The sequence below is a fragment of the Gekko japonicus genome, unplaced genomic scaffold (assembly GCF_001447785.1).
Source record: "Gekko japonicus isolate JY-2015 unplaced genomic scaffold, Gekko_japonicus_V1.1 scaffold669, whole genome shotgun sequence".
Classification (NCBI taxonomy): domain Eukaryota; kingdom Metazoa; phylum Chordata; class Lepidosauria; order Squamata; family Gekkonidae; genus Gekko; species Gekko japonicus.
In genome coordinates this window covers 1-20,459 of record NW_015167073.1, presented here as the reverse complement: position 1 = coordinate 20,459, position 20,459 = coordinate 1, and the positions used below count along the sequence as shown (strand labels likewise).

General features: G+C 48.9%; 1 protein-coding gene across 1 annotated transcript; it reads right to left on the bottom strand.

Annotated features, from left to right (window-relative positions):
- Positions 1-18,235: 18,235 nt before the first annotated feature.
- LOC107111701 (leukotriene B4 receptor 2-like) lies at positions 18,236-18,938 on the bottom strand. The gene has a single exon (XM_015412713.1). It carries the CDS (start codon positions 18,917-18,919, stop codon positions 18,236-18,238), a length of 684 nt encoding a protein of 227 aa, XP_015268199.1. The 5' UTR covers positions 18,920-18,938.
- Between the last annotated feature and the right edge of the window lie 1,521 nt (positions 18,939-20,459).

Genomic DNA, 20,459 nt, shown 5'->3' with positions numbered 1-20,459 from the left:
ATCCATACACAATAAGGTCGATTAAAAAAACAAAAAAACAAAACAAAGAACCCACAATCACATGTTTACTTAACATTTTCCCCAAGAGTTAATCTGATGTGACTTTTTTTTTTTTTTGGCAATGTCTTCAGCTCCTGCAAACAGACAGGGCCAGCTCACTCACTAGGCAAACTAGGCATTCGCCTAGGGCGGGCCAGCCCTTAGGGCACCAAACTGCACCCGCCCCCCTGCCAAAAGCCCTGACCGGGTGACTACCGCCCTGCCTCTTTCTACTCTCCCCCCCAACAGAGCGGCAGGGGGGGGGTGGGGGGGGGGGAATTGTGGGTGCCACGTGCACGCCTCCCCGGAGCTGGGGGGGGCGATGCACAGGGGAGGTGGGGCAGTGCACGGGGGGTGCCAGAAGGGATCCTCGCCTAGGGTGCAAAATAAGCTAGGGCCAGCCCTGCAAACAGAGCAGGCTTCAAACCCCAATCCATACTTGAATTATCTTTAAAAGCAAAGGGCTTTTAGAAGCTACACACCCTCTTGAATCAAACCTGTCATCCACTCTTTGAGCTAAACGCACAGAGGCTGAACATGTTAGAGAAGCAACAGCCTGCTGGCCATCTGATTACAGGTAGTGTAGTCCACTTGTACCCCTAGGGGGCACTATGGAGCATTCTCTAGTGTTTGGGGCTTATTGCCTGTTTGTCTCTTGCCGCTCAGCCTACCTCTTGTTGTCTTCTCTGTCTGCTGTGTCGTAGTCTGTGCTCGTGCTTGTGCTTTGAAGGCCTTTCCGTTTTATTAGGGCCCTGCAGTCAGTTATTGGTTTTTTGCAAGACCCTGCTGCAGTAAAATTTGTTGAAAGCAAACTCCGAAGCGTGTGGATTTGGATTAGCTGCTGAACTCTGCCAGCAGAACATGTGGAGCAATTTCCTCACAGATCTTGCAGATTGTGGGGCAACTTGGTATCTATCTCCGTCTGCAGAGAGCGATGGGGTAACAGAGGAAGTGTGGTGGGTGAGCTAGGGGACGGAGAGGCATTGCATAGGCCGCGATCACATGCCCGGCAATCTCCACCAACAAAGCATTGCTCAGAAAGGAGATCAGGTCTTTGTGGTTGTTCCCCCCCCCTTCAATGCAGGCAAAAATATTAGGTCCAGCATATCTCTGTTTCCTGTGTGGGGGAGGGAGCAGTCAAAAGCTGGGGGGGTGGGAATTCTGCATTCTCCCCTCTCTTTGCCCTGCTGCTCCGATCAAATCCACAGCTCCTGTGGGTTGCATTCTGGTAAAAGAGTCCTGAGATGTTCTCTGTGTTCCCTGTATTATGTCCCATGAGGCTTTGGAAGGAAGGCTGGTGGCAGAACTTAGTCGATTTGTGACTCTACTACATTTCCTCCAAAGACTTCCAGGCAATATACCTGGTTCTCCCTTTCCTGGTGAGGTAGGTTGGGCTGAGAAGGTGTGGATGTGCTCTGGGTCACCTAGATAGCTTTGTGCCACTGTGTGAATCTGCAGTGGGGTCTCCCAGCTCCTTGACTAACACTCCACGCACTGGCCCATGTGTCATTTACTGGACTGGGGTGATGGAAACCTCCCTTTCCACATGCACACAAGAAGTTATCTTTATACTGGATCAGACCGTTTGGTCCATCCAGGTCAGTATAGTCCACTCTGACTGACAGGAGCTCTCCAGAGTCTCAGGCAGGGGTCTTTTATATCACCTACTCCTTTTTTGCCCTTTAACTGGAGATGCCGGGGATTGAACCTGGTACCTTTTGCATGCAAATCAGAGGCTCTTCCATTGAGCCACAGGAGATAAGAGGGGGACAAGGGCTAGCTCAAGCACCTACTAATACATGCACCAGAACGAAATACCAAGCTCTGGAGAAGCCATGTGCACTCCTCCTGTGTCTAGGGCTGACATTCAACTTTATAACTGAATGCTTCAGCTCAGGTGCTGGCAGGGTGTTCGGAGAAAGGCTATTCAAATCATCTAGATTCTCTAGAATTAAGCTGGCCTGTGCTATGGCCCTCTTACCACATCCTGTGCTTTTCCGAAAAAACAATGTTGGGGCTTCATTGTATGTTTCTGACACAATTGCGGTTTCACCGTGCAACCCCCGAAATCAGGGGAAAACCCATCCCAGCTCAGTCATCAGTGCTTAAATCAAGCCAGATCTTAATCCTGGAGCCTTTTTAAAAAAAAGTTTGGTCCTACAACATAGGATAGTTATGTTTTCCTAGAGCATGTACAGAGTGCTTCCCCCATCACCACTGAGAGCTAGTGGCATGCAGCAGTTCGAGGACGGGACTAGGACTGGGATGAGCCAGATTCAGATCTCTGCTCAGTGATGCAGCTCACAACCCTTTGGGCAGCTACTAACCCGTCGGCCTAGCCTACCTTGCAGGGCTGTTGTCTAGACAGAATGCATGAATGACAAGCCAAGTACTGGTGCCCTGAGCTCCTTGGATGAAGGGGGAGGCAAAGATGTCAAAAACGAGGTAGAAGAATTTCAACTAGCCCCTCCCACACACACTTCTGATTATGTTACAAAGGGTTCCTAGAGCAAGAGGTCACCGGGCTGCTGTTTCTCATCTGAGTGATTTGCTATGTCAATTTGCTTGAGAGCCCAAACAATTGTCTAGCAATCATGCACGGGTGTGTAAAGTACCATCAAGTCACAGCTGATTTATGGTGACCCCATAGGGCTTTCAAGGAAAGTGAGACGCAGAGGTGGTTGGCCATTGCCTTCCACAGCAGAGCCTGCCTTGGCGGTCTCCCATTCAAGTATGGTCCCTGCTTGGCTTCTGAGATTTGGGTTGCTTCTGCACTGGCTTTTCCCTCCGTTGTTTTACCAAACCCACCTTGAAACAGGAAAAAATGCCACTCGAAACCACATTCAAATACCCCGGGGCAATGCTGTACTGATGGCAAAGTCACACCTGAACGGCTATAAATCTATGCAGGAGGTACCATAAGACCCAGTGGTCAAAGAAAGCGAAAGCGGCATGCAGTGTAGAGGGTATCATGAAATCTGATGATCAAAGAAAGCGAAAGCGACATGCAGTGTAGAAGGGCACCATAAAATTTGATTATCAAAGAAAGCGAAAGCGGCATGCAATGCAGAGGATACCATAAAATCTGATGATCAAAGAAAGCGAAAGCGGCATGCAATGCAGAGGGGAATTTCTGTTCCAAGGTGGGTTCGGTATAACAACAGAGGGGAAAGCCAGTGAAGGATCACCCTTGGTGAGATAGGGCTATACTATACCATTCCACATCCCTAGCAATAATACCCGGGCCCCTGATGGGGATGGGGACAATCCAAGCTTTGGCTGCAAGCAAACTCCTCTCTGCCCTGACCTGCGTAGCCTAGGCTAGCCCGATCTTGGAAGCTAAGCAGGGCTGGCCCCAGATGGGACAGCAGCAAGGACGACAGGGGTTCTTATGCAGAGGCCGTTTTTTTTTTGCAGAGGCCGGGGGGGGGGGGTCGTCGCCATAACTTGGCAGTGATTTGGCATTCCCCCCCTCCAACCCCCCCCATCCCACTCTATGCACTGGACTGCATGAGTGACTACATGAGTTGCAACCACCTACCTAACGCAGATGGCAACAGTTGTTCTGTAAAAAAAAAAAATCTTTAGGAGAGAAACAGGCAAAGAAATATCGATTGAGGAGGTGAAGGGGAAAGAAACAGAGAATCGAGTTGTTTCGGAGGGGAGATTTACAATCGGGTCCTTACTCAGAAGGAGCTGTGGTGGCTCAAGTGGTTAAGACGCTGAACTGCAGGCTGTGGAAGGTCGGTAGTTCAGCAGTTCGAGACCCGAGTGTGCCGCATGACGGAGTGAGCTCCCGTCTCTAGTTCCAGCTCCTGCCAACCGAGCAGTTCGAAAGCAAGACATTGCAAGTAGATAAATAGGTACCGCTTCGGTGGGAAGGTAACAGCGTTCCATGCGCCTTGGTGTTTAATCATGCCGGCCACAGGACTACGGAAATGTCTTCGGACAGCGCTGGCTCTTCGGCTTTGAAACGGAGATGAGCACTGCAACCCTAGAGTCGGACTCGACTGGCTTTCGAGCAAGGGTAATCTTTACCTTTACCTTACTCAGAAGTAAGTGTGGCTGTGTGTTTGGTAGCGTTCCCTCTCGATTCAGTGTGCGCAGATCTGTAGCCTTAGACCAGCAGACGGCTGCAGGCGCGTGTAAAAGCAGAGGTGATGTGCCATTGCCTTCCTCTGCAGAGTCTCCCTTGGAGGTCTCCCGTCCAACCCTGCTTAGCTTCTGAGATCTGACAAGACCAGGCTCTGCCACGCTGCCTTCTCTCCCGCCTGTAGGTACAGCATGCTTCAAATAGGTTCCATTAAAGAGCCGATACTTAACCCGTTACGATGGGCATGCCTATCGCATCCTGCTCCCTCAACAATGCCATGCAGGGAAAGTAGAGACTATGCACCATGTTCCGCTGTGCTGCCCTTTCTACAATGACATTCGATCGCGGCACACAGCCCCAGTCCTATCAACTCTACCAGGAAGATCTGAACAACTTCATATCTCCCTCCTTCTTGCAGATTCCACCCAGGAGATAACAAATCGAGAAGCTATTCCCCCCCCCCTTTGGGCACGTGGGGTATGCAAGCAGCTGACCGAGTCTTAATGATAATTTCCCTGTCTCAGTCCCCTCACGATCAGCGCTCAGTCTTGTATGTCTTTCTGTATTTTTATTTTTGAAAAATCTCCATCCTGATTGTTACTGATCTGGTATCGAAGTCAACTCTGAGATGAACTCCGACTGCAAGTCTTGATCGCCGGATTGAGAAAGCTGGAACCTGGCCTCCCTGATCCCAGATATAAAACAAAGTGGGCTGTGGTTAGCCGGTGACAAGCGATAGGCACTCCACATGTGGGAAGGGGCACTCTTTTGCTTGCGATATCTCCCAGACCTGAATGCAAACATTTTTTAAAAAATATGGTTCTGGGCCCAGTTTGACCCTTCCTGTCTCTAGTCCATCCCTGTGAGACCCCCTTCCTCTTGGTCATTTTAGTCAGCTCCAATGTTCCTTCTAAGCTGTGGAGTCTTGTGAGCAAAAATTCTACTTTGTGAGCTACCGGCATTAAAGTTGCGAGCGAGTGATTTGGCTACTGCATAAATTAGTTTGCTCTGGAGCCCTCCTTCCTGTTTATCATCCTCGCAATGGGGAGCTGTCCGGACACTCACCGCTTTCTCTTGGCTTGCAAATCTCTTCCTCGGTGCACGAGTTCCCCAGCTGTCTGTGCCTCCAGCTTCCTCTCATCTAACTGGTCCTCTCGCCCTTCTGAGAAGCCACCTCTGTGGAAGTGGTCTGTTTGTTGCTCTTCTTTTCAGTGTCTTCCCCCGGAACTCCAAGAGGAAGTGCCTCGAAGTTTCAGAAAAGTTGAGTAACTGGTGGTAAGGAAGGGAGTTAACAACACTCCCACCTGCCAAACATGCTAACAACACTCCCGCCGGTTGCCAGGCACTGCCTAGGGTTGTCGGGTCCCCCCCACGCCCACTCACTGAGGGTGGGGTGGAGGTAGGGTTGCCAGATCCAGGTCGGGAGACTCCTGGAGATTTGGGAGTGGAACCTGGGGGAGGACAGGGAACTCCGAGCACCAATTTTCTCGGGGGGGACTGATCTCAGGAGTCAAGAGATGAGCTGTGATTCCAGGGGATCTCCAGGTCCTACCTGGAGGGTGGCATCCCTAAGCACTGCCTGTGCCTGACAACCCTACAGTTCGGCAGGTCCCAGATGCAGGAAGGTTGAAAGCCACCGTCTTACATTATGTTATTAATTTATCTAACTGATCTCCAGACGCCACAGATCAGTTCCCCTGGAGGAAATGTCCGCTTTGGAGGGTGGAGTCTATGGAATTATATCCCATTGGAGCCCCTCCCCAACCCAAACCCCACCGTCCACCGGCTCCACCCCCAAAATCTCCAGGTATTTCCCAATGTGGAACTGGCAACCCTACACCCTACTGGCGGCTGAGTCAGATGCTGGCAAAGGAGGAGATCTGAGGCCCACTTCACAAGGGATTGAGGGTGGCGGTGGAGAAATTCATGGCATCTTTAAGGATAGGGTTGTGGCAGGTAGTGCCAGGTAGCATCAGGTGACAGAGATCGGTTCACCTGGAGAAAATGGCTGCTTTGGAAGGTGGATTATGTGGCGTTGTACCCCTTTGAAGCCCCTCCCCTCCCCAAACCCCGGTCTCCTTAGGCTCCACCCCCCAAAATCTCCAGGTTTTTGACAACCCACAGCTGGCAACCCTATAGCAGCTCAGGGGGCCTGTTTGAGTTCAAGAAAAGGATACCTGGGAGTGGAGTTGGCTTGACTTCCCTCCACATTGTGAACCTGATCCAAAGTTGGTGGCCCCGCAGCTGCCATCTACCCCAAAACAAACAAACTGGTTGGGCAATCCCTTCACAGATCCCCGAGTATTTCATCTATTTTGCTTAAAAAAAAAAAAAAATCCCCAGAGGTCTTTATCATACTGGATATTAAGCCAACAAGGATAGGGAGGGGGGGGAGGAATGATGTAAACCCCCCCCCCATCTTGTAATTTGTAAGAACTTGCAATGAAGGGAGTGTTATAAGGATGGCATCTGGGGTGATTTTGCCCGGGGCAAACTAGGTCTTAGGCAGCTGCAATAGAACAGAGACGCACTTGGCAGTTGTGGCAGTGCAGGTGCTGTTGGGACTCTGCTTTGCCAGGAGAAGGTTCCATGTTCAGTCCTAGGGTTGCCAACACTGGGTTGGGAAAGTCTTGGAGATTTGGGGGTGGGGTACAGCCTGGGCAGCAGGGCTTTTTTTTGTAGAAAAACCCCAGCAGGAACTCATTAGCATAATAGGCCACACCCAACAGCAGGAACTCAGTAGCCTATTAGGCCACACCCCCATGCCTTCCCTTGGCTTACCCGGGCACCCCACAGCTGCGGGGAGCCCGAGCAAGCTGGCCCTTGGATAGGCTGGGGAAGGCACAGGGAGGCATTTAAATGCCTCCCGGATCCTTCCAGGCTCCCCACCCAGCCCCCCACCTTGGATTTGCCGGGGTGGGTCACTCTCCAGGCCTTCCCTCTGTAGCTACGCATGCAGAAATTTTGGCTGTAGTGGGCGTGGCCAACTCTCAAGCCAGCCGGAACTCCGTTCCTGCGCAGGAAAACCAACTTTTCATTGTCAGGTAAGCTGCAAAGTTAGCTTAAAATTCCAGATAGGAATCTGCTTCTTAGGTCTGAGAATTAGAGTTTTAATGTATGTATTTACACATTGTTAGCTGCCCTGAGCCTGCCATAGCGGGGAGGGCGGGATATAAATTGAAATAATAATAATAATAATAACAACAACAACAACAGCAACAACAACTTTCGATTTATTGATCGCTTTCCCCACAAGTGGGCTCAAAGCGATTTACAGTTACACTTTTAGACAAGGGACTAACAATGTTTTGTAGGGGACAGGAAAGACAACATATAATCCATTTTTTCATTGCACACGCCGTAACTGCATGGTGGAATCATCTCTGGCTTTGGAATAGTTATGTCCCGAACGGCTGCGCCGACTGGCTTGATGACGTTGGGGCTTCAGGACTCGTATGTTGTATCGCCACACTGCCACCGCCTGGCCGGAGCATCCCACTGCAGGGATTTTTTCTGTAGCCGAGTAGAATCTTCCGCCTTCCGGTCCCAGAGCAGGACGTCCCAACCGACAGCTAACACCTTCCCACAGGGGAGTTGGTGTGCCCACCCTTTCTAAGGAGTGGTTCCCATTTTATCTACTCACCGAGGCTTTCGAATCGCTGGGTGGACGATGAGCTGGGGACAACAGGCTGGCTGCTCACACCAGCGCAGGGCTCAAACTGACACCGTTCGGATGTCAAGACAGTGGGATATACCCACTGTGCCACCACTCCCCTACACAGTTCCCTTGGAGAAAAATGGCTGCTTTGGAGGGTGGAGTCTATGGCACTGTACCCCATTGAGTTTCTTGTCTTCCCCAGGCTCCACCCCCAAATCTCCAGGAGTTCCGCAACCTGGAGCAGGCAATCCTATCCCCACCCCCCTCTGGAGGACAGGGAAGACCTGGCAGCCATGCCCTCCAGGGTCTCAGGCAGAGGTCTTTCACGTCATCTACCACCAGATTTTTTAACTGGAGATGCTGGGGATTGAACCTGGGACCTTCTGAATACAAAGCAGATGCTCTACCACTGAACCACAGCCTCTCCAGACTGCAGGGATCAGTTCCCCTGGAGAAAATGGCTTGTTTGGCGGATGGCATTAAACCCTGCTGACCTCTTCCTCCCCAGATCCTGCCCTCTCCAGGGTCTACATCCAAATGTCCATGAATTTCCCAACCTAGAACTGGGAACCCTATGAGGAAGGGGAGATTGTGGAGGAACTCCACAGAGGTGGAGTGCCAGAGTGTCCAACCTCCCAACGAGCCATTTTCCTCCAGGGGAATGGATCTCTGTAGTCTGGAGATTGTAACTCTGGGAGATCTCCCGGTTCTGCCTGGAAGTTGGCAACCTGATCTCCAGCACCTCCAATTTCAAGGATCAATGAGCAGGCAATGTCAAAGATCTCCACTTCAGACCCCGGAGAGCTGCTGGTGGTCATAGTAGACAAGACTGACTTTGATAGACAGCTGTGAGTCAGTGCAAGAGAGCTTTGTATGTCTTCTTGGTTGATATCAAACCCAACCATCATTTTTTGTTGTTGTTCAGTCGCACAGTCGAGTCCGACTCTTCATGACCCCATGGACCAGATCCCGCCAGGCCCTCCGGTCTTCCGCCGTCCTCTGAAGTTTGCTCAGTTTCATGTTCGTTGCATCGATGACCCTGTCTAATCATCTCATCCTTTGCCGTCCCCGGCTTCTTTGACCTTCAATCATTAGGATCTGAATTTAACTGCTTGCTTCTTTGTCTGCCTTTGCTTCTTTGATCCAAAAGTCTTTGCTGTAAGATGATCTGAATTTCTTATCACTGCTGTTTCAACAGCCCCCACCCCATTTCTGTTCTCCCCAACAAGTTACAGCCAATTTATGGTGGCCCTAGGACTTCCAAAGCCACCAGGGGTGTCGAACTCACTGGAAACGTGTTATTTAAAGTTTTTAAAAAATCTTTAATTGTGTTTGTCTGTGTCCTTTATAAAGTTTATATCTCCACTACCTGGCATGACCTTTTATGACACACAACATGGCCTTATTTATGTCAGATCTGGCCCTCATAACAAATGAGTTCGACACCCCTGCCATAGATGAACAGAGGCGGTTTTGCATCGCCTGTCTTTATGACGCAATCCTGTACTCCCTTGATTGTTCCCCATCGAAATACTAACCAGGGCTGACCTGCTTAGCTTCTGAGATCTGAGGAGACCGGGCTAGCCTGGGCCATCCGGGTTAGGACATATTTATAAAAGACAAATGCTTTGTGACCTTGGGGCAGTCACTCTGTCTCTGCTAGGGTTGCCAGGTGTCCCCTGGCCACCAGCAGAGGGTGGAGGACAGTTGCTAGATCCAGGCTAGGAAGCTTCTAGAAATCTGGGGATGGAGCCTGGGGAGGACAGGAACCTCAGTGGGGTAGAATGCCAGAGTCCAACCTCCAAAGCAGCCATTTTCTCCAGGGGAACTGATCTCAGCTACCTGGAGATCAGTTGTAATTCTGGGGGATACCCAGGTCCCACCTGGAGGCTGGTATCCCTAGTCACACAACATGTCTCGCCCATGGTTGTATATTTCTGCCACCTTTTCCCCCAACAGAACTCCTTTGCCTTTTTTAAAAAAAAAAATATTTTTATTGGATTTTACAGTATTAACATTCCATAATCTTAATAACATATACCGTAGAGTCTCACATATTCAATGTCCCTATCCATTCATACACCTTAACCCATTTTTTGTTATACACTTTTTCATATTTATTTTGCAACTTCAGACTTAGATTGTCCATTTGCGCTAACTCTAACACTTTGACCCCTAAGTCTTCCCTCGTTGGTACTATATCTAATTTCCAATTCTTGGCCAATAGTAAACGGGCGGCTGTCATTATATATACTATAACATATTTATCTTGCTGTCTATAACCCTTAGGTAGCATATTTAATAAGTATATTTCCGGTTCCAGTGCTATATTTTTCTCCATTATTTCTTGGATCAACCTCCTCACCATTCTCCAATATTCCTGAACTCATTTGCCTTTATTGGGTGTTCCCAGGGGCAATGTTCCCTCTAAGCTGCGGAGTCTTGCGAGCAAAAATTCTACTTTGTGAGCTGCTGGCATTAAAGTTGCGAGTCAGTGATTTGGCTACTGCTGAAATCACTTTGCTCTGGAGCCCTCCTTCCTGAGCTGAGACCAAAATGTGTGAGCCGGAGGCTAAAAAACTGTGAGCTAGCTCCCACTAACTCAGCTTAGAGGGAACACTGCCCAGGGGCGTGGGAGCTTTTCCTAGTGTGGAAATGCAGTCTCTGAGGCTGAAATTTCTGCCTACGCACCAGCCATTTGTAAGGTGTGAATGCAGTTCCCTTTTGCACAACTTGGGCCTGTAAACTATGAAGATTAGGAAACGGCGAACCTCACATGAATACACCTTGAAGTCCCTTGGCTTTTACAAGAGAACCTATTCGGTCCCAGGCTGTGATACAGCGCCCCCTGGTGCTGGGCGGGGGCTCAAACGTGACTCAGAGTCGATTCACTTCCTGTTGTGGCACTGAGAACATTCAGTAAGAGTGTGTAGACAGGTTCGTTGTGTCAAGGAAGGTCCGTTGTGTCAAGGAAGTTGCCGGAGAGAGCGCCCTTTCCCGTAAGAACCCAGGAGGAACATTGGCTCATGCACCTCCAGAACTGTGCTTCAGTTTGGTTCTTTCAGGGGTATTTTTCCTGTGAAAGGGTGTAGACATACACAGGCCTAGGGTTGCCAAGTCCTACCTTCATCTGGAGCGGGGGACTCCCGGTTTGCTCCCAGAGTGCACACATGCGCCGCATCTACGTCACCCGGAAGTGACGCGACCACACTGGGCACGCTGGGGGCGGGGCCACGTCACTTCTGGGTGACGTGCACGTTGTGTACTTTGAGGGTGGGGTTCTCTCCGGGGCCCGATCCGCCGGCGGCGGGGAACAGACCTCTTGGGCGGGGTTTTCCCCACCCCCCGGGAGGACTTGGCAAGCCTACACAGGCCTGAGTTGAAAAATCAAGATGGAACATCCGCTCGCTGCTGAAAATCCAGCATTGATTCTTAGATTGTGGGAGTCGCATTGTAAACGTTTTTAAATTTAGATTTTTATTCTGTATATTATCTGTTTTTTCCCCCTTTCTTTTTCATATTATGTTTATATCGTATGCCGGTCTTAAGTCCGTAATAATATGTGGCAACTGAGGACTGTCCTTGAAAGAGCCCCAATTGCTGCCTAATGACAGGGCTATCCATGAGAGAGACTGCTGCTACCCTGGCTAATGGCTGCTACCCATTGATCCCTCATGAGGATGCCAACCTTCAGGTGTTGCCTGGAGATCTCCCAGAATTACTTTAGACTAAGGAGAGCGATTCTCCTGGTTAAAATGGTTGCTTTGACACTTGAAATATATGGCATTATACACCACAGAGCTCTCTCCCCTCCCTAAACCCTGCCCTTCCCAGTCTCCACCCCCAAATCTCCAGGAATTCCCCAACACAAAGTGGACAACTCTGGTCCAGTGTCCCCATAATTTACAGCGCAATCCTATGCAGAGTTACTCCCATCTAAACCCTTTGAAATCTATAGACTGGAGTAACTCTGCAGAGGAGTGCAGTGTAGTTTAACTGACTTTAAAAGGGGATTAGACAAATTCATGGAGGACAGGTCCACAGTGACTAGATGGAACTTCCATGTTCAGAGGTAGTATATCCTTGAATGCCAGTTGTTAGAGGGTGGGAGGTGTACAAAAAGGCTTGCGTGAATCGCCGCATTAACTCTACATGTTAAGCTTCGAGCCAGACGAAGACTCCTCCGAACTAACGTACTATTGGTTGCTCCACAACAGCGACCAATCAGAACTGCACCAATTCCCTGGGAGGGAAGAACCCTCATTGGACGTTATCCGCACAACCTCATTGGTTACTTATTGTAAGTACATTCGCCCGGGAATGTTTAAAAGGAGCCTAGCTCCCACTGTTAATCTGTTCTGGTTATGACTTCTTTCAAGCGCTTGTTCGTACCTACAGTAAAGCTGATCACTTTTGTTGAAATCACTCTCCAGATCTTTGTTACGGGCAATCTAACAGGAGGGCTTCAGCTTCTGTTACGGTTGCCAACTCTGGGTTCAGAAACACCAGGAAATTTGAGGGTGGAGCCTGAGAAAGTGGGGTTTGGGGAAGACCAGTACAATGCCATGCAGCCCACCTTCTAAAGCAGCCCTTTTCTCCAGGAGAAGTGGCATAAACATTTTTTAAAAATAAATAATAAGCAATGTATGCCGTCTGGAGGTGAGTTGTAATTCCAGAAGATATCCAGCTCCCACCTGGAGGCTGGCAACCCTAGCTTCTGTGTCGGTTTGCCGGCCTCCAGGTGGGGCCTGTGTTAACCCGTGTTCTCAGGCCAACCCTGGGCTAGCGAGAGAGATCTTTCATTTTTGCCCTGCAAAGGACTCTGCTCCCAGAGAAGGAAAAGACCAGACACATCTGCAAACTTACACATTTTATTTAAACCTGCTTTTATACCTGATCTCCCATCTATAGAGATCTGTTCCCCTGGACAAAATGGCTGCTTTGGAGGCTAGACGCTAGGGCATTGTACCATCCTGGGGATCCTCCCCTTTCCAAGCCCCATCCTCTCCCGTCTCTACCCCCCACATCTCTAGGTATGTCCCAACCCTGAGCTGGCAACCCTGGCTTCTATGCTACTGCTTGTGGTTCTTACGGAAGCCTCTGCTTGGCTCCTGAGGGAAACAGGATGCTGGACCAGATGGATTAGAAGTCCCAACCAGGCGTCTCTCATCTTCTTCTGACCGGCTGTGGGCTCCACTCCACCCAGATTTTTAATTTTGGCTAACAGCAGCCCTAGACTGGGTAAGGCACGGAACTGACTTGGTAATAAGGCTCCTAACATCTGAAGGCTCCTGAGACGGTCTTGCACCAAACTCATCCGTGAGTCATCTCTCTTCGACCCTTTGACCCCACTGCCCTTCCTGAAATCAACTCTCTTTGCTTCCTTCTCCTTGACAGTACAGTCCCTAAGAGAATGGACGGTGATTTGAGAGGCTTTCTCTCTCTCTCTCTCTGCCTCAGTTTTCCCCATCTGCAAAATGGGGGGAGATAATATTGGCCTTCCTTACCATGCTACTAGAAGGAATTAGGGTTGCCAGGTCTGGATTCAAAAATACCTGGAGATTTTGAACATAAGAACATAAGAGATGCCAATGTTGGATCAGGCCAAAGGCCCATCCCAAGAAGACAGAGCATCACTTGCCCCAGAGCCCCTATCTATACCTTGTGGCTAAGAGCCACTGATGGACTTCTGCTCCATATGCTTATCTAATTCCCTTTTGAAGCTGTCCATGCTTGTAGCCACCACCACCTCCTGTGGCAGTGAATTTCAAGTGTTAATCACTCTTTGGGTGAAGAAGGACTTCCTCTTATCCGTTCTAACCCGACCGCTCAGCAATTTCATGGAGTTCTTGTATTGTGAGAAAGGGAGAAAAGTACCTCTTTCTCTACCTGCTCTTTCCCATGCATAAACTTATAAACCTCAATCATGTCACCCCTCAGTCGTCGTTTCTCCAAGCTAAAGAGCCCTTATCATTCGAGTTGCCCCTTTCTGCACTTTTTCCAAAGCTATAATATTAGGGGTGGATCCAGGAGAGGGTGGGGTTTGGGGAGGGGAGGGGCCTCAGCATGGTACAATGCCATACAGTCCACCCTCCAAAGCAGCCATTTTCTTCAGGGGACCTGATCTCTGTCAGCTGGAGATCAGTTGTAAAAGCAGGGGATCTCCAGGTCCCACCTGGAGGCTGGCAACCCTGGATACTTATAAAATGCTTTTAAGCCCAGAAGGAGTATATAAATTCTAAATGTTATTGTTCTGCAACAATTAGATTTATGGTTGGATGCTTTCCCCCATAATCACCACACCCCCCAGAGCTGTTTGCTTTTTAAAAAAATAGGCATATTGGTATAAAATCGTTGGTTTACTGTAAACAACTCAACACAAATAACCACAGTCTATTCACGGACCTCCAGGCCCTTCGAACACCATTGCAGTTCAGCAGACAGAAGGAGCTTATACAAGTTTTTCATCCAGAAATTGAGACCTCTTTGAGACTGTGCTGCTAGCAGATAACCGAGGAATCTCGCGCAAACTTTAGCTGAATAGACCTGCTGAGGGCTTATCCCAAGGGCATTTATGTGGTCTGTTTTAGCTTATCACTGAAAAAAAAGGTTAGGAATATTCCAGGATCATCCCGTAAAGCGTGGAATGATGTTGACCAGGGAAGTCAGGTAGCCAAAAACAAACAGTTCAACCTTTACAAGGGAAAGAAGGACACAACATTCCAAAGCCAATTTTCCAGTGATGGCTTTGACCATTCAGTGCAGCTGATGGGCAGTAAATTAAAGGACAGAGACATAATGCACGTGGACATTTTTGATATCGTGCATGTGGAACGCACTGTCACAAGATACAGTGATGGGCACTAGCTTAGATAAAAGGCTGGAGAGGTATCAGTTATATTGACTAGAACCTCTGCGTCCAAAGGCCATACCTCCGAATGCCAAATCTGGGGAGGTTTGGGCGTCTCCAGGGCTTTTTTTGTACAAAAAGCCCAGCAGGAACTCATTAGCATAATAGGCCACACCCAACAACAGAAACTCATTAGCATAGCTCATTAGCATAGCTCATTAGCATATTAGGCCACACCCCCATGTTACCAGAAGTATAGTCATCCAGCCACACCCAACTTTTGCTTCTTATTCTATTTACCTTGTTTGTTGTCAAAACCTAGGGATTTTTTTGTAGCAGGAACTCCTTTGCATGTTAGGCCACACCCCTAATGTAGCCAATCCTAATGAGTTTCTGCTGTTGGGTGAGGCCTATTATGCTAATGAGTTCCTGCTGGGCGTGGCCAACTTGGGAGCCAGCCGGAACTCCGTTCCTGTGCGTTCCTGCCCAAAAATAGCCCTAGGCGCATCTCTATATCCTACTTTTGGGTCTTCTGGGGCCATCTGGATGGCCACTGCATTTCTGGAGGTCCAGAGCCACCTTTGGTCTGATCCAAGAAAGCTTTTCTTCACATGCTCTCTTTTCTTCCAAACTGTTCTGTGTCATGGCTCCCTTTCTGTGAATCGTAGGGTGGCCAGACAAGGGGATGGGGCCAGAGTCACACAGATTTGAGTGACCAATCACGTAACTAGAAATGATATCACAACATCACTGAGACTCTCTAGCAATGTGGGAGGGGGGAAGCTATTGACACCACTTTCCTCTGCACGTTTCTCCTGCTGCTGCATTGGGCAACAGAGGGAGACAAAAGGCAGGGGGCAGAAGAAGAAGAAGAAGAGATTGGATTTATACCCCGCCCTTCCCTACTCAAAGGAGTCTCAGAGCGGCCTACAAACTCCTTTCCTTCCCCTCCCCACAACAGACACCCGGTAAGGTACGTGGGGCTGAGAGAGCTCTTTTGAGAACAGCTCCTGAGAGCCCCTAGCATTAGGAGGTCCCTCTAGCATTTGGGTGTCCCACTGAATTGGAATTGGGGCCATGACACAAAGGGAGGGGCCATTATTGACAATGGTCTAAAACGGCCCCCGGAGGGTGCTATCTGGGGAAAACGTACATGTACTAGACTCAAACAAGCAAAGGGAACTGAAAGTTGTGGCAAGCGGGGAATCAAGACAGTCTGCGTAAAATTTAGCTTTGAAGCAGAAGATTCTCAAAGTACAGGTTTCAGTTCAGCATCGAGACCATTAGAGGATCCACACCCCGTTGACTATTTACAATCGTTTGACAAATAATTACAGTAGCACAATATCCAGTATGTCAATCTCCTGCACGTAATTCAGCGATACAAAATTTGGGGACGGGTTTGGATCAGGAGGAATCTGTACACATACCTTACAACTAGGGTGGCCAACTCTGGGATGAGAAATTCCTGGAGGTTTGGGGATTGAGCGTGAGGAGGGCATGGTTTGTGGAGGGGAGGGTTCTCAGTGGGGTATAATGCCATAGACTTTAGAAGAGAAGAAGAAGAGAAGAGATTGGAGTTATACCCTGCCCTTCACTACTCAAAGGTGTCTCAGAGCGACTTACAAACTCCTTCCCCTTCCCCTCCTCACAACAGTCACCCTGTGAGGTAGGTGGAGCTGAGAGAGCTCTGACAGGAACTGCTCTTTTTCAAGAACAGCTCTGACAGAACTATGGCTTGCCCAAGGTCATCTAGCAGCTGCAAGTGGAGGAGTGGGGAATCAAACCCGGTTCTCCCAGGTTAAAGCCCACACACTTAACCACTACACCAAACTGGTGTAGAAGAAGAGATTGGATTTATACCCTGCCCTTCACTACCCAAAGGTGTCTCAGAGCGGCTCACAAACTCCTTTCCCTTCCCCTCCCCACAACAGACACCCTGTGGGGTAGGTGGGGCTGAGAGAGCTCTGACAGAAACGGCTCTTTTTCAAGAACAGCTCTTATCATGAACTATGGTTTGCCCAGGACCATCCAGCCAGGTGCAAGTGGAGGAGTGGGAAATCAAACCCGGTTCTCCCAGATTAGAGTCTGTGCACTTAACCACGACACCAAACTTGCTTTACCCTCCAAGGCAGCCATTTTCTCCAGGGGAACCGATCTCTGTCATGTGGAAATCAGTTGGAATCCCAGAAGATTGGCAACCCTAACACATTACGACCATACGACAACACATTTGAGTCTTTTCCCTTTCCTTTCCTTTTTTGAGAGACTAAGGACCCATATTTTATTCCTGTCCCTCACATGCCACATATTTATTGTGGAGGGAAGAAACCTTATATTCTCAAAGGGACAGTCTCCTTCGTTTTTTTCCTTTCAAGTCCTGAAGTCCAAAGATTGGCCTTGAAATATTTGTACTACACTTGGGGGACCCTGTGTCTTTCAGCTTAAATCTTGTTGGGTTAGTTGGTGGTGGTGGGGGATCCTACATTATTTATAGAAGCAATTTGGCCCTTTCCTGCGGGCAGGGTACAGTTGTCAACCTCCAGGTGGGGCTTGGAGATGTCCCAGAATCACACCTGATATCCAGAATCCAGGGTCAGCTCCTGCTTTGGCTGAGATCTCTGCCTTCCCCAGGTTCTGCCACCAAATATCCAGGAATTTCCTAACCTGGAATTGGCAACCCAAGGGCAGGGCCAGGCCAGCAGGAAAAGAATCATGGATGAAATTATGGGCCCTGTTTACTCTGGGCAAGAGATGAGTTCTGTATGGGTTAAAGAAGCTTATGGAAAGATTAATTCACATAGAGAGGATGATATGAATACCACTGAAACGCCAAGCAACAGGATGGCTAGTGTTTTCGTGATTACAGAATGTCGGGTTTTTCCCTTTCATGTTTATCAATCTAATCATACAGCCCCTTTTCATATCCTTCCCTTATTATCCATCACAACTTTCTTATCCATCACAACTTATTATCCATCACAACAGGAGCTCGGGGCTGCATACATAGTTCCTCTCTCCTCCATTTTGTCCTCACAACAACCTTGCGAGGTAGGCTGAGTGACACTGGCTCAAGATCACCCAGTGAGCATCGTGGCGTGAACTGAGTTTCCCCCAGTCTTAGGCTGGCACTGTCACCATTATAAATAGTTCATTGTAGAGCTCTGTATGCTTTTTTTAAAAGTACCTCAGCTTTGTAGTGTAGACATGGCCACTACGCCTCTCCAGAAGCTGAGTGTTTCACGTGAGGGTGAGGAAAGGGTCCTCACAGAGGGAATCCTGTGTCAAAACTTACAGGGATTCAATTTAGGAGGGACTATATCTGGCACAAAAGAACTGACCCATCATGGCAACCGCCTGCCCGCCCCATGTGCCCTAGTCAACCCTGTCATAGCCTTGAAGTGGTTGCTGTTGTTGCTCCATAACCACAGCCGCTCCTGGCACTACCAGCACTGAGTCTTTGGCCAAGTTCTTCTGCGATGGAGTCCTCTTACCGAGACCCTCAGAGGCTCCCTCAAAGAACTGGGCGATAAAGTTGGCCCCCGAGGTCTTAATGAGGTTACCGGCAGCAAAGACGTAAAGCACGGGATTGATGCTACTGCTTAGGAAGGCCAAGGCGGTGGCTCCCTCTGAGGCGTATTAAGATGGCGGAATAACACCCTACGATGATGGTGAAGGGGATCACAAAGGCCACCACTGTTTCTAAGGTGAAATGGAAGATGGCCAGGCCTGGCCTGGCATGGCAGGGTTCACAGATATGATGCCCCAGAAAGGGATCCTTCAACACTTGGCGGAAAAGGAAAGCCGGGATGGATAACAAAATGGCTGCCAGCCAGATGCCTGACAGGATCTTGATGACCAAGTTCTTTTTGCGAATGGCTTGAGAGAAGTAGGGCTGGTTAACGGCGAGGCACCGATCCACGCTCATGAGGGTAATGATGAAGATGCTGGCGAACATGTTGACGCAGCAAAGGTAGTATACGCCTTTGCAAATGGCCACACCGAATAACCAGTTCTTGAAGATTAGGAAGACGATGAAGAAGGGCGTGAGGAGCAACACCACCCCGTCAGCCATTGCCAAATTAAGCACCAGTATGCAGGTGACCGAGCGGTGGCTTGGCTTCATCTTCCAAAGAATGCTCCAGATGACAAAGAAGTTCCCGGGGAGCCCTATCAGGGCAGCCAAGAGTAGGAAGACGATCCCCGCCACGCTGGATGTCGGAGAACTCAGAAGGGTGCTGTTTCCAGAGGTTTGGTTGCAGGGGTTCATGATGGCCATGGATGGAAGGGACAAGGACGCCCTGACAGGAAAGAGAAAGGCAAGGAGATTTAGACACAAGATGGCGGAATCTGCTTTCCATCTCCCAGTTCTATGAATGGAATACATTAGAATAATTTTTGCGCTCATGAAGGCATTGCGCTAGTGTTTGTTCTGCGCTAGGCTTCTTCTTCTCACATTTTCTGTATCACCGTTCATCTAAGGCATTCGGGGTGGGTATGTGACTTTCTTCTGTCCTTCCATTTCATTCTGACAACATCCCTGTGAGGTAGTCGAAGCCCTTTCCCGGTGTATTGCCTGTGGGTCTGCCCTGTATCTGCTTGAGTTCCTATCAAATACTTGTGAGTTGGGAATTTCCTGTTCAGATTTAGATGATCAGGGATGGGGGAGTCCACCTGGAACTCAGACTGCGGTGTGCCGTGGGAGGGGAGTTAAGGCGTCCCCCTACACCACTTTTCCAGGCCTTGGGCACACCTCTGTTGAGGAACAGACTAATTTATTATTTTATATCTGCTACACACGCAACAAATGGACTGTGCACACACTTGTATACCATGAACCATGAGAAAGCTGTTTGCATCACCTACTGTGAGAGAGAGATTTCACATAGGAACACTTGCCTGCATTTTATGTTAATGTAGCTTGCACACATTCAGCTCAGAGAGCATCATGGGAAGAAGAAGCACATGTTAGCCATTGTGAGCAGAACAACAACTAAGAGGAGGAAAATCCCCCATTACTGGAAGGACGAGATGTCGTGGAGAACATGGATTTGATCTGCATCTGTATAGCAGTTTCCTGTTGATGGTACCTTGTATGCCTGGGAAAGCCAAGATTCATCTATACTTCAAAGGAGAAACAGGAAGACGAGACTTCACACCTAGCCAAATGGTATTCCATGAGATAGAGTGTGGAGTTTCAAATATTGGCCCAACCCATAGAATGCCAGCCCTTTACCCCATGCACCTATCAGGAGAGTCTATGGGATGGACTTGTCAGTAGGTGGGATTACAGGTTGGCAAGGTGCCACCCACCTGGAGATTCAACTATAAAAGTAAAGACCCAAACCCTAGGTCTTTGCTAGCCACCTCCCTTCTCCACGACCTCTATGTTCTTTTCTACCCCTAAGGTCCAGCTTTCTATCCAACAATCCTTTGTCTACTTTAAGATCTCTTGGAACTGCAGCCAAAGAGATCCATGCTTGCTTAGCTGGTTCTAGCAGGTGTGATTTAGCTTAAACCCCTAGGTATCACTTTCTACCCCATTCCCATTGCAACAGACAAGGCTTCTGGAACAGGCGAGTATTAACCGAAATATACCTACCTACCCCCAAGTAAATAAGAAACTATTTTTGATACCTTTCTGTAACTCTAAAGGAACCTTGAATGTATGTGAATTGAGAGACTGATATTTTTGTATGTGTGAATTTGATATCCTTCAGTAAAAAGATCATTTGTTTTGGAAAAAACACCTGTCCTCATAACTGGGTCTCTGTAGGTAGACACGACTTTGGTATAGCTGGCCAGACCTCACGTTAAAA

Excerpts from the sequence above, each read along its gene's own strand:
- LOC107111701 (XM_015412713.1), bottom strand. The coding sequence starts at position 18,919 with ATGGCCATCATGAACCCCTGCAACCAAACCTCTGGAAACAGCACCCTT.